The sequence below is a fragment of the Lissotriton helveticus genome, chromosome 2_1 (genome assembly GCF_964261635.1).
Source record: "Lissotriton helveticus chromosome 2_1, aLisHel1.1, whole genome shotgun sequence".
NCBI classification, from domain to species: domain Eukaryota; kingdom Metazoa; phylum Chordata; class Amphibia; order Caudata; family Salamandridae; genus Lissotriton; species Lissotriton helveticus.
In genome coordinates, this window is record NC_136059.1 from 1,055,382,626 (window position 1) to 1,055,397,130 (window position 14,505).

The 14,505-nt window shown below is 48.7% G+C and overlaps 1 protein-coding gene across 2 annotated transcripts in view; it reads right to left on the bottom strand.

Annotated features, from left to right (window-relative positions):
• The window catches only part of CEP78 (centrosomal protein 78), a 536,668-nt gene that overhangs the window by 174,576 nt on the left and 347,587 nt on the right, over positions 1–14,505 (bottom strand). For both annotated transcript variants that reach the window (XM_078675855.1, XM_078675856.1), the window contains one exon: positions 5,804–5,970. In XM_078675855.1, coding sequence (XP_078531981.1) covers positions 5,804–5,970 — 167 coding nt within the window. The remainder of the gene's footprint in view (positions 1–5,803; positions 5,971–14,505) is intronic.

Here is a 14,505-nt window from a genome sequence, read left to right on the forward strand (position 1 = left end):
ATTTCATCCTCTACGACGGAGGAGGCTTGCTCTCGACATGAATAAATCACTTGACGAGATCTCGAAGACGACCGGTAGCACCGATCCATATCCAACCCACTCTGCAGTCTGCTTGCTTCGGGCGCTCGGTACTGGGATCTGTTCTCGAGCCCTTCTGCACTGCCCTCGCGCGCACACATCTTAAACACCCTCCAAGAACCCGGCGCGGAGGTACTTGCCGCTTGGGTTCTTTCTCACTCTGCCATGGTTGGTTTATTAAGCTTAATCTTTGAAGATTTTTCAAGCTAGTTTGGCAGCTCCTATGCAACTCTGTAACCGAAAGGGTCATATGGTCTCACATAGAACAGGATTTAAAAAAATCCATTTGGATTTAAGCCATTATTTAATTAACATGATTTATTTCTGTATTTATAAACGACATCGATGGGAACAGAGGTTAGATATTAAAGTCTTACAAATAAATCCTAACAATCGCCCAATTACATGGATGTTTTAATGTTACAAAATACTTTACCGCTTTAAGGAAAACTGTTTGCTGGCGCTTCATTGGGAGCGGTCCCGCATTGAATTCGTAAAAGGCTTTGCATAATTCAACCAGGTTAACCACAAAGAACGTACACACCGGTCCTGCATCAAAAATTAAATGCAACTGATCTTCAACTGCAAAGTGACGGAAGCGCAAACCGTACAGGTCATGCAGGACGTGAGGTCCCACTCGGTTAGTAGGTTGGAGAAGAGGTGGCTGCTGTAGGACACGGGTCTTAATCCAACTAACAAAGCTATCATAAGGGGTTTACATCTACACACGTGCTGCGCGGATAAAGTGCTATGCCATGTCAGAATTGATGAATGTTTGCATAAAAAAACAAGTCAGGTCCCGGGCCGCGCTGTGATTGGCTGACGTCACGGGGGTGTCCCGGGCCGGCAGCCAATCACAGCGCGGCCCGGGAATGACGTCACGGGGGTGTCCCGGGCCGGCAGCCAATGGCAGCGCGGCCCAGGACAAAGGGGCGGGGCTTAAAAAAACACCGCGAAACGCCCCCGAATCGCGTTTTCAAGAGAAAGCGCGATTGACAGCCTCTGTCTCCCAATGGCTAGCCTCCATTTATGGAGCTAGCCAATTGGAAACAGAGGCTGTCCTAACCTCACTATTAGAAACAACAGATTTCGATCTGGGAGTGGCTTCGCCCCTCGCCAGGTTACGAAACCTAAAAACTTGTTTCTGGCTCAAACGTTACCAGAAATGCAGCGACAAGTGTTACAGCATGGTGGAAGGCCCTTTGCAAACCAGGAATGGTCACCTGTTACTTATTGCTAAATGTGGGTGTTAAATTGGTTCTAGTGTTGCGCAAACAACTCTTGCTTCTTTCTGCGCCTCTCTTGCCTCTTTCTGAATGTCTCTTCCTTCTTTCTGCACTTCTATTGCCTTTTTCTGTACATCTCTTCTGTTTTCAGCGCCTGCCTTTTTTCTGCACATCTCTTACTTCTTGCTGCACCTCTCTTGCCTCTTTCTGCACTTCTCTTGCTCTTTTCTGCACTTCTCTTGCCTCTTTCTGCACCTCTGTTGGTTATTTCTGCATTGCTCTTGTTTCTTTCTGCACCTCTATTGCCTCTTTCTGCACCCCTCTTGCTGCTTTCTGTACCTCTCTTGCATCTTTCTGCACTTCTCTTGCCTCTTTCTGCACTTCTCTTGCCTCTTTTTGCACCTCACTTGCTTCTTTCTGTATTTTCCCTTGCTTCTTTCTGCACCTCTGTTGCTTCTTTCTGCACCTCTGTTGCTTCTTTCTGCACCTCTGTTGCTTCTTTCTGCACCCCTCTTCCTGTACCTCTGTTGCCTGTTTGTGTACCTCTCTTGCTTCTTTCTGCATTTCTTTTGCCTCTTTCTGCACCTTTCTTCCTTTTTCTGTACTTCTCTTGCTTCTATCTGCAACCCTTTTCGTGCACCCCTCTTCCCTCTTTCTTCACTCCTCTTTCGCCTATAGTGAGGCTGACATTTCACTCAGACAAAATCAGAGAAATGTGGCAGTTATAGTTAGCTGAGCCCCCCGAAATGTACTGCTGATGACGTCACATATCTGCTTCTCTCTTGCCTGTCTGCATCCCTATTCCCTCTTTCTGCACCACCTCTTTTGCCTGTTTCTGCAAGTCTCTTGCCTCTTTCTGCTGTTCTCTTGCCTTTCTGCACCTTTCTTCCTCTTTCTGCATCTCTTTCCTCTTTCTGCACTTTTCTTGCTTCTTTCTGCACTTCTCTTGCCTGTTTTTGCACCTCACTTGCTTCTTTCTGTATTTCCCTTGCTTCTTTTTTCACCCCTGCTGCTTCTTTCTGCACTTCCCTTGCTTCTTTCTGCAACCCTCTTCCCTCTTTCTGCACCTCTCTTCCCTCTTTCTGTACCTCTGTTGCCTGTTTCTGCACCTCTCGCTTTTTTCTACATTTCTTTTGCCTCTTTCTGCACCTTTCTTCCTCTTTCTGCAGCTCTCTTTCCTTTTTCTGTACTTCTCTTGCTTCTATCTGCAATCCTTTTCCTGCATACCTCTTCCCTCTTTCTTCACCCCTCATGACTCTTTCTGCGCCTCTGTTGGTTCTTTCTGCACTGCTCTTGCTTCTTTCTTTCTGTACCACTCTTGCAAATTTCTGCATCCCTCTTGCCTCTTCTGCACCCCTCTTGCCTCTTTTCCGCACTTCTCTTGCCTCTTGTTGCATCTCACTTGCTTCTTTCTGCACCCCTCTTTCTGTACCTCTGTTGCCTGTTTCTGCATCTCTCTTGCTTCTTTCTGCATTTCTCTTGCATCTTTCTGCACCTTGCTTGCTTCTTTCTTCACCCTTCTTCGCCCTTTTTTGCACCCCTCTTGCCGCACCTCTGTTGCCTGTTTCTGCACCTCTCTTGCTTCTTTCTGCACTTGTCTTGCCTCTTTCTGCATCTCTTTCCTCTATCTGCACTTCTCTTGCTTCTTTCTGCACCTCTTGTGCTTCATTCTGCACCTCTCTTGCTAATTTCTACACCCCTCTTGCCTCTTTCTGCACCCACTTCCTGCTCCTCTCTTGCCTCAGTCTGCACCCTTTCCCTCTTTCTGCACAGCTTTTGCCTGTTTCTGCAAGTCTCTTGCCTCTTTCTGCAGTTCTCTTGACTCTTTCTGCACCCTTCTTCCTCTTTCTGCACTTCTCTTGCTTCTTTCTGCGCCTTTCTTCCTCTTTCTGTACATGCTCTACCTATGTAGGCATAGTTAGAAATTAGCATTTAAAAAACTTTAGAAATTCACAGAAAAAAACACAGATTTCAGGGACGTTTTAGTTAGGGATTAGCATTTAAAAAACCTTAGAAATTAATTGAAAAAACCACAGGTTTTAAGGGACGTTAGAGTTAGGCTGGCATTTCACTCGTCCAAAAAACAGAGAAATGTGGCCGTTATAGTTAGCTGATCTAACTATTACTTGTGCCCCCGCAATGCACTGCTGATGACGTCACATATCTGCTCCTCTCTTGCCTGTCTGCACCCCTGTTCCCTCTTTCTGCACCTGTTTTGCCTGTTTCTGCAAGTCTCTTGCCTCGTTCTGCTGTTCTCTTGCTTCTTTCTGCACCTTTCTTCCTCTTTCTGCATCTCCCTTTCCTCTTTCTGCACTTCTCTTGCTTCTTTCTGCGCCTTTCTTCCTCTTTCTGTACATGTTCTACCTTTGTAGGCATAGTTAGAAAGTAGCATTAAAAAAACATTAGAAATTCACTGAAAAAAACACAGGTTTCCGGGACGTTATAGTTAGGGATTAGCATTTAAAAAACCTTGGAAATTCATTGAAAAAACCACAGGTTTCAGGGACGGTATAGTTAGGCAGACATTTCACTCGTACAAAAACAGAGAAATTCAGCCATTATAATGCGGGCCCCCGCAATGCACTGCTGATCAATCAATCAATCGTTTATAAAGTGCACTACTTACACGTGAGGGTCTCAAGGCGTTAGGGGGGGGCAGCTCTGGATCAGTCGTAGATATGGATCAGTTGAAGAGCCAGGTCTTTAGGTCCTTCCTGAAGGTTTGCAGGGTTGGGGAGCATCTGATGTTTATCAGGAGCTCGTTCCAGGTCTGATGAAGTCACATATTACATCACTCATGACATGGTCAGTGACAGTACTCATGACATCACTCATGACATCTCAAATGACATCATCCACTTAATATCTGATGTACCTCCTCACACCCTAATATAACCTTTCATACACTCATTCTAAAATACAGACTACCATTCTCAAAACCATAGACACCAATACCAGTTAGTCCACTCACTCACCCATACAGTCACTCATACACGTAGTCACTCATCAATACAGTCACTGATATATGCACTCATACACCCACACAGATACTCACACACGGCCACTCACCCATAGTTACTCATACACCTAGTCAGTCACCCAAATAATCAATCGCACTGCCATTTACTCACCTACACAGTTATACACACACCACCTCACTTATTCATACAGCTACTAACACATACTGACTCTTATACAATCACTGACACAAGCACACACTCATCCATACAGCCACTCTCACACTCACTCAGTCACTATTATACTCCAACACTCACATATACTGCCTTTCACATATGCAGTTACTCATCCATATACCACCAAGACATCCATACACTTACTGACACAGCCATACACACACTCACTTATTCAACCATACCGTACCCCACAGACGCACTCATGAACCCTTACACACAGGGATTCACCCACTCATACATCCATGCATGGAGTCACACAGCCCCTCACCCACCCACACAGACACTCCGGTACCCATACAAGTACTGAGACAACTAATCAATAACCCATATAGACAAATCATCCACACAGACACTCATACACCCACACATTCTTTGAATACACCGTGGTGTATATATATATATATATATATATATACACCGTGGTGTATATATATATATATATATATATATATATATATATATATATATATATATATATATATATATATATATGTTGCATCAGCTTCTTTTTCCCACGATTCTCGTAGATAAAGACACGGCACAGCAACAGATAGCTTCTCCACTATTTTTATTCACACCATGTGCAAAGCAAAGTGCATCAAATGGACGGTCTACGCGTTTCTGCTTCCTGCCTTCAACTGGACCATAGAGTCCCTTGGTCTAGACCTGATTTAAATACAGTGCTGTGTATAAGTACCCTCTACCATTTCCGTGGTCATCTAGACCTTCAACCCTGCACAGTCTATTTTCGGCTAGCACATATTCAAGGCCATTTTGTGAATATTTACAATATATATAACATTCTTTAACTTTTTAGAAACACTCAGTCACTGGATGATGTAATCAGTGATGTCACTGACCATGTCATGAGTGATGTAATATGTGACATCATCAGCAGTGCATTGCGGGACGCGAGTTATTGAATTGCGGGACGCGAGTTATAGTTAGCGCAGCTAACTATAATGGCCAAATTTCTCTGTTTTTGTACAAGTGAAATGTCAGTCTAACTATAACGTCCCTGAAACCTGTGGGTTTTTTTCAATGAATTTCTAGGTTTTTAAATGCTAATCCCTAACTATAACGTCCCTGAAACCTGTGTGTTTTTAAGTGAATATATATATATATATTTTTTTTAATGTGATTTGTGCCCCACCTCATTAAAAACTATAACTAAGATTGCGAGGTCATCATATTCAATTTCAACATTTTTGAGTTAGTAACGTTAACACATCTATAATCATAAATATATGTTTCAAAATATAAAAAAAAGAAATAAGGCAGAACTCAAATCAATGAATAACCTACCCCGCATCCTTGAGAAGATCCAGGAATGCATGAAACTTTTGGAAAGAGGTCTCAATGCTTTCTAAAACACCTTCATCTTCCAGAAAACTGCTTGCAACTGTTTGTTTGTGGACGTCCTCAGAGAGAGACAAGTTGATATGTCTTAACCGTGTATTTTCAATTTCCAACTGTCAAAAGAATGTTGAAAGTATATTAGAATAAATATCACAAGAAAAAAAAACTTCGTCACATTTTATAATCTAAAACAGCTATATTATTTTTGTTTTTTTGCTACGAGGGGAAATTATTGAGCCGAACTAGAGGGGTGGGGCACACATTTACAAGATTCAATTTTTTACATCCACAGAAAGAGTTCTTTCTCCGGTGTTCACTGATATGAAATGTATATAGCTGCAAACATAGTACACTGATCTGTTATGTTGCTAACTGATGCCCTGCAATGTTGAAACAGGAGCTCCCGATTGCAATTCTTCCATGGTGATCAGTTTTCAAGGTCACCGACTTTTCAGGATTCTTGCTCGTGTCTGGAAGCAGTGAGATGAGAGGAAATATAGGATATTCTTTTTGGAAGGGTTATAAATGGGTGGTGGGTGATAAACAGGCGTAAGTGTCTACAGATTGACGAGGAAAAAACAGTGGTACAAGCCAGTGTAGCAATCAAACAGGAGGCAAGAGCCCAGAGCAGTACACTTCCAGCAGAGGAGGATATGCAGTACCAGGGAGCAGTTAGAGAAGAATGTAGATCCACTCAAGAGAGGGAGTGAGAGTTGGAGTGCCCTACTGCAGAGGAGAAGCAACAGGTATATATTCAAGAGGCTCAGGATTTTAAATTGCTTCACTGGGACTCTGGCAAAACAGAGGGCTTTCCTGCTAATGAGTGAATGTAAACCACAGTAACACTGCACTGCTTGTGTAGGCGTGCCGGAACGTTGGGAGGGCAAAGAACCTACGTAACATGTGGAAGACTGGCTGAGGACCCTGCTGCCGGGGGGAGCCCTGTTGCCGCACTTTGTGGTGGAACGCGCGCACCGTGTACCGACGAGGCCTCTTCCCACGGGATCGAACCCTCGGCCACTGCTCCTTTGGATTCTGAACTACCGTGACCGCGACTCAATTCTACGTGAAACCAGGAAACTTGCGGATGCCCAGATCGACAACTCTAAAATAATGTTTTTCCCAGACTTTACGGTCCAGGTGCAACGCCAGAGGCACTCATTCCTTGCTGTGAAGCAGAGGCTGCGACAAATAGGTCTCAAATATTCCCTCCTCTTCCCTGCCAAGCTGAGAGTGGTGGCACAGGACAAAACACACTTCACTAATCCGGAGGAAACTGAAGCTTGGCTAGACAGCGGTGTGGATACAGTACCCAGACGAGCACCGGGGTCCGCCAAAACAACACGCACTCGCGCACTGCGGCAGCGCCGCAGGCATAGTTCACCAGTGGTCCACCAGTCGCGGGGGTCGATGGACCTCTCCCCACCTGTGGAACTGGTTCTTCTTGAGCAACAGGACGCACTCCGCAAAGTGACAGAAATCAGCAGCTCCCCAGCATCGAACCACGCCCCGGATACCAGCCCTCGGGCCGTCCCGAGTGATGATGAGGCTATTTATGGGCTACCTGATTCTCAGATGTCCATGGAACAACCAGATGTCACACCACAGACAGCGGATCTGATAAACTGACGGGTGCCACTGGACCTCAACGGGGAGCATCGGAACAGTAGCGCTTTTGATTCTGACCTCAACGCATAGCTCTGCTGGATGGTGGCCTAGCAAATGCCGGGGGCGAGGTCCTCGTCTTACCGTGGGACAACGGACACGGAGCACAGTGAGTACTACCCTCGAAGCTTGAACAGTAACATGGCGCTGCACTAATGATGACTTTTAGCTGCCCCTGACAGTTGGGCTTTGACACTGGGCAGCTTGGCCCTCTACGAGGCGCACAAACCTGTATACCTTGCCGAATTATGACCGGCCTCGAATAGACAAATGCATAGCGAGCCAGGCCATGATAGTTTATCATATATCTTGCTGGATAACGCCTGCTTCCTGCGGCCTGGGGAGGGGCGAGGCCTCTCTTGCTGGCCATACTACTAAAACACCGTAGCTGTGCCTATCACAAAGCGACCCCCTGAACTGAAAGGTTAATTACCTCAATTGAGAGTTTGGACGGCGGCATGTTTAGCAACCAACCTTTTGGTATTCTTCTCTGGTTTAGTCCTCTATGGCCTGTTATGTTCTCTACCCTACAAACCTTTTGTTACTTTGAGAATTTCATCCTAATGCCAATGAAAATGTTTCTGTGGATAGGCAGTGGAAATGCGCGGAGGCTCCGGGGGCGGGCTCCTGGGGTGGAAGAGTGGCGGGAAATGAACACAGGGATCACTTAGCAAAGTAAAATGACAGAGATAAAAATATGCACCTGGAACATCAGAGGGATGCACACGCCATCGCGCAGGTATCAAATTTATTCCTACCTCAAACGCCATCAGGTCCACATCCCACTCCTACAGGAGACACATTTAAACAAGGCGGAAGTGCAAACACTACGCCACAGATGGCGCGGGCAACTCTACGCCACGGAATACTCCTCCTATGCCCGCGGAGCGCTACTTTGGGTAAGAACCGGGACTCCTTTCACGGTAACGCAATCACACACAGACTCAGAGGGCAGATTTGTGATCATCCAGGGATGGACAACTGGTGGTCCTGGCTTCCTTATACTCCCCAAACACGGACCAGGGAGATTTCCTTGCGCAGCTGTCTACGAAGCTAGCGCCCTGGCACGGCTTCCCCTGGATATTGGGAGGCGATTATAATTGCATACTTGACGCCACACTAGACCGCTCCTCCCCACCCCGGGCCGGCACACCAGCGCATGGCGCCATGAAGGCTCTCACCCACTGGGCAACACAATGGGACCTGCACGATATATGGCGTATTCGGAACCCCACCTCTAGGGTGTATTCCTACTACCCGGGAGCGCACAATTTGCACGTGAGGTTAGATAGATATATGATATCCGCGGACCTTCTCCCCCTAGCCACGGACACATACTACATGGGCCGCACCCAGTCCGACCACAACCCACACATACTTGCCATAGCATGGAAGAGCCCACACCCGCCCATCCCCACTTGGAGATTACCATTGTGACACCACTTAATGACCTGACAAGCAAGAAAATGCCAAAGAAAGTTCAGTGGACAGTTAGCTGTCAGAAGGCATTTGATGACCTAAAGCAGGCCATGTGTACTGCACCTATTCTCAAGAGTCCTGACTACTCCAAAACCTTCATTGTCCAAACAGATGCATCTGAGTTGGGTGTGGGAGCTGTTCTTTCTCAACTGAATATTGATGGTCATGACCAGCCCATTGCTTTTATAAGCAGAAGGCTGACCCCTAGAAAGAAACGTTGGTCAGCTATAGAGAGGGAGGCCTTTGCTGTGGTTTGGGCCCTGAAGAAGTTGAGGCCCTACTTGTTTGGAACTCACTTCAAGATTCAGACCGACCATAAGCCCCTCTTATGGCTAAATCAGATGAAGGGTGAAAACCCCAAACTTCTTAGGTGGTCCATTTCCCTACAGGGGATGGACTTTACAGTGGAGCACAGACCAGGGACTGACCATGGCAATGCAGATTGTCTCTCCAGGTATTTCCACTTAGAACAAGAAGACTCACCTGGTCAAGGTTAGTTTAATGTCCCTAAGTTTGGGGGGGGGGGGGTTATGTAGGAGAGTGGGGTCTGCAATCCTATGGTCACCCCAGATTTTTGCTTTTTGCTTCACTGGTTTACGACTTTCCCTGGCTGTGGGCCTGCTAATCAGACCCACAGCCTAGCTGTTCTCTCTCTAAATTGACAACCATGTACCTTAGGTGCATTTACCAATTGGTACTGGGCCACCTCATCAGTCCCTGTACAGTATACCTTAGGTATCCAGGGCATAGGTGTACCCAGGGCCTACCAGGGGCTGAAGCATGTATTATGCCACCCTGGCTGGCCACCTAAAACTGACACAACTGGCTGCACGACAGCTGGGGCAAGGTGGTGTAAACACCCTTTGCTGTAGATATAGTATACCTATATCTAACCCTAAAATGGACACATATATTCCTATCAGTCACTCCTATGGAAGGCCTTATCAATCCTGAAGGCAGAGTGCTTGGAATTATGTGAGATGGTGCTCTGGCATGAGCTGAGCCCGGTTGCAGCTTGCGGAAATAAGTCCTAATAGCTGTTCCATGATAACGCTATACCATATACTCTTAAGTGCATTATAATCCTCGCGGTTAAATGCCAACTCATCAAAACATGTCGAGTAAGGTGTCATACGATTTGGAATACTACCCCCTCGCCAATTCTGGCGACGGGGGTAGCATTCCACCCTTCTAGAGGGACACGACATGTATGTAACTGAGAACCCCGGTTAAAGTTAACTCGAGCCTTGGCATCACAAAATGGATGCTGCCACCACAGACACAAGTCTGACCTCCTGCTGCTGGGAGTCCTTCCAGCGAGGGAGGCTTGGACAAAGGGTTTCCTGCCTTGGGAGGTGCTAGCACCACCCCAGACAGGATTTTGTGTATTGGGTAGGGTAGGCTTGAAAGGAATGAGACATGCCCGGGGCACACAAGGTGTCCTGTGCATACACCGGTTCCAACCAGTTGCTGGGGCACTCCAGCCCCAGCTCTGGCGGGAAGCCAGACAAAGGATTGGGGGTGTAGCCACCCCCCTTCCTGGTCCCACCCAGGGGAGGGACCTAGTCAGTAGTGCAGCCCTCTTTAGGAGAATAAAGGTAGGAGCTGGTCCCATTCCAAATTAGATTATCCTGAACTATTCTACAAGAAGAAACTCTGGCCCTTCGACGTTCTGCTCCACAGAAGACTGAAGAATCTCCCTTGTGGACAAGGAGTGTCCACCCTGCACAAGCAGGCACCATCAAGCGTCCAGCGGCTTCCCTTTGTCGTCTTCCTTCCAGGATCCGGACTTCAGAGCCCGACGAGACCCGGATTCGCAGACCTCTCCGACCTCAACCCACAGCTGCAGCAAAGCTGAGACCCATGGGTGCGACGAGACACGTGGGACCGGCCATCTTGGAAGAAACTGCACTTCGCTTCCAGCACGACACCCGAGGTAAACTCGACCAAGTGCTTTGGGGACTGAGAAGCCCCATCCCCGAGCAGCCCCTGCACCGAAGATCAGCCCTCCAGCATCCACGAGATCTGCGTGGGGCCCTTCTGCTTTGTTGCTGCTCGACACGTTGTCTGGTCACTTGCCGGCTGGCTAGTGGCCTCCTAGACGACGAACCTTTGAATTCTTTCTGCTGGTCTGGTTGCTCCAGACTGGCCCTTGCTCCCTTCCAAAAGAGGGGCACCCCGGACTCTCCTAGTCCGCACCAGACGCTTTTCCTCCTCACCGCGTGGGTTGCCTTTGCCAAGGCCTGTGGACGCCAATTCCGGATCCAACACCGCCGACAGCGAGAGCCTGCGTGGGACAGCTCGTGCCTCCATCCTGGTCGCCGAAGACAACTCCTGGTCCACGTGGCTGCAGAGTCAAGTGTCCACTCTTCACCTGAAACACGACAACAACATCTGGTTCCACTCCAGTCACTGGCTAGTGACTGTGAACATTGTCCCCTCTGCTTTCAGGTCTCCTTCTTCAACAATCCACCCTTGGATTGCACCGGGCATCTTCCTCCTGGTCGCCTGCATCATCTTTTCTTTCAGGCTCCATAGACTTCAACGCGAGAACCCGACACGACTTCGCACCTATGCACCCGCAGCCCGTGGGTGAAGTAACAAGAGCATTTCGGTGCTCAAGGGTAGTTTAACTGTCCTAGTGTCCAGTTCCACAGTCGTTGTTGTCCTATCTAGTCAGGATTGTCCGTACTCACCTTTAACTTGAACTGTACTGTCCATAGACGTTGTTACGCATCTCGCGTGTGAGTTCACACTCTGCACACGCGTTCTGTGGGCCTCCTATTACTTACCTGAAGTTAGTGTAGCGTGGTCCCACCGATCCTACAGCCTCTGGACAGCTCCATTCCTTCTATTGACTTTCACATTCTACTTACTTAGTATATGGTTTGTTGTGCCCCTAGGGCACCATTGTGATTTCGTGCAACTTAACGTATTTTTCAGAAGAGATTGTCATGTGCTTAGCCCTCTGACCTCATAAAGAGTTCAGAGGTGTTGTTATTAATAAATATACTGTTTATTTTCATAACAACCTGTGTGGTGTCCTTTCATCTGGTATTCAAGGGGTTATATTGTGGTAAAACAGCTGGCTTCACATGCCAAAAGAGTTTAGCCTAAGACTGCTTTGTCCATGCTACCATTAGGATAGCTGGTCTATAAGGTTGACTTACAACCAATCACCATAAGGGTTGTTTGGACTGATACAAGGTGATCACTAGAACTAGTGAGCATCATATATCAGGCCAACTTCTCACAATGGTCCTCTTGTGCACCGCTTTTCCCTTCTTAGCGCCCACGTAACCAACAAAGAGTTGGTCATCCACCCGGAACTGGCGTGTGCGATCCAAATAAAATGAGAGCGCACGTTTTGGGTCCAGACGGTGGAGCCGCTCTTCCTCTTTAGAGGGATGCGGTGGTGGGAAGGAGGTTGGCATGGTGATAGACTGCCCGATGTGGAAGGCCGTGACAACCTTGGGCAGGAAAGAAGGTTTGGTACGCAGCACCACTTTGTCCGGATGGACAGAAAGGAAAGGTGGAGTACAAGAAAGGGCCTGGAGCTCACTCACTCTCCTGGCAGAGGTGATGGCAACCAGGAAAGCAGTCTTCAAAGTCAGAAGGCGAAGAGGACAGTTGTGAAGTGTCTCAAAGGGAGCGCACATCAGAAACGTAAGAACCTGGTTCAAGTCCCACTGAGGCATCACAAACGGAACAGGAGGAAACGTGTGTGTGATGCCCTTAAGAAATCTATTTACAATAGGGGACTTGAACAAAGAAGGTTGATCAGGCAGCCTGAGAAAGGCTGAAAGGGCAGAAAGGTAGCCCTTGATAGTGCCCAGAGCAGAGCCCTGCTGGGCAAGAGAAAGAAGGAAGAGAAGAACCTCAGAAAGAGGGGCAGCAAGAGGATCCACAGCCTTTGCTGTGCACCATGCCACAAATCTGTTCCACCTGCAGGCGTATACTGACTTTGTGGAGGGACGCCTGGCTGCCAGAATGACGTTACAGACTTCAGGAGGCAAGTCAAATGGCCTCAACTGTCGCCGCTCAATCTCCAAGCATGGAGGTGGAGACTGGACAGGTTCGGATGGAGGGCCGTCCCCTGCTGCTGCGACAGAAGGTCCTCCTGAAGAGGCAGATGAACCGGGGGATCGACTGACATACTGAGTAGCTCTGGATACCAGTACCTTCTCGCCCAGTCCGGAGCCACAAGGATGACTTGGGCCCGGTCGCGCTTGATCTTCTTCAGCACTCTGGGCAGAAGTGGTATAGGCGGAAAGGCGTACAACATACCGCAACTCCACTCGCGACGAAAAGCGTCTCCGAGCGAGTGCCGCCTTGGAAATTCCAACGCGCAGAACAGATGACATTGCGCGTTCTCTTCGGTGGCGAATAGATCTAACCAAGGCTCTCCCCATTGCTGAAAAAGGCCTTGCGCCACATCCGAGTTCAGACGCCATTCGTGATCCATCATGCACCGACGGCTGAGCTCGTCCGCCCTGGCGTTCAGAGAACCTGCCAGGTGTTGAGCCACCAGGGTCACGCCCTGGCGTTCCAGCCATTGCCAAAGGCGCAGAGCCTCCTGGCAAAGGGTCCACGACCCCACCCCGCCCTGTTTGTTGCAGTACCACATGGCGGTGGTGTTGTCCGTGAACACCTGCACTACACTCCCCCGGACAGAGGGGAGGAAGGCCTTCAGTGCTAGACTAATCGCCCGTAATTCCAACAGGTTGATGTGGAGCCGGGCCTCCGCCGGAGACCAGAGTCCTCTGATCTCCGCCTCTCCCATGTGGCCACCCCAGCCCTGGAGGGATGTGTCCGTCACAACTACGTGCTCCGGGTGGGGTAGGGAGAGGGATCTGCCACTGACCCAATCACGGTCCGTGAGCCACCACTGCAGCTGTCTCGCAGTGCCCTCCGAGATCAGGACGTGGTCGGACAGGTTGCCCTGATGCTGGGCCCACTGAAACTTCAGGTCCCACTGCAGAGCCCGCATCCGCCACCTGGCGTGATGCACCAGAAGGATGCAGGAGGACATCAGCCCCAGAAGCCACAGCGTCAACCTGACCGAGACCCGGGATAAAGGCTGAAAGATTGGAACCAGAGCCTAAATATCCCGGACCCGCTGTTCGGGCGGATAAACCCGAAACTGCGCTGAGTCTAGAACCGCTCCGATGAAGAGGAGCTTCTGAGAGGGGCACAGTTGTGACTTTGGCACATTGATGGAGAACCCCAGCTGGTGCAGGAGAGCTGCCGTAGTCTGGAGGTGGCTGACGACTCTCTGGGGCAAGCCCGCCTTCAACAACCAGTCGTCGAGGTAGGGGAAGACTGAAACCCCTAACCTGCGCAGATGAGCTGCGACCACCACCATCACCTTTGTGAACACCCGTGGGGCGCTGGTAAGGCCGAAGGGGAGCACGGTAAATTGAAAGTGCTCGTGGCCAACCGTGAACCGCAGGTAGCGCCGGTGGGCCAGCAGGACGGGGATGTGGAAATAAACGGCCTGCAAG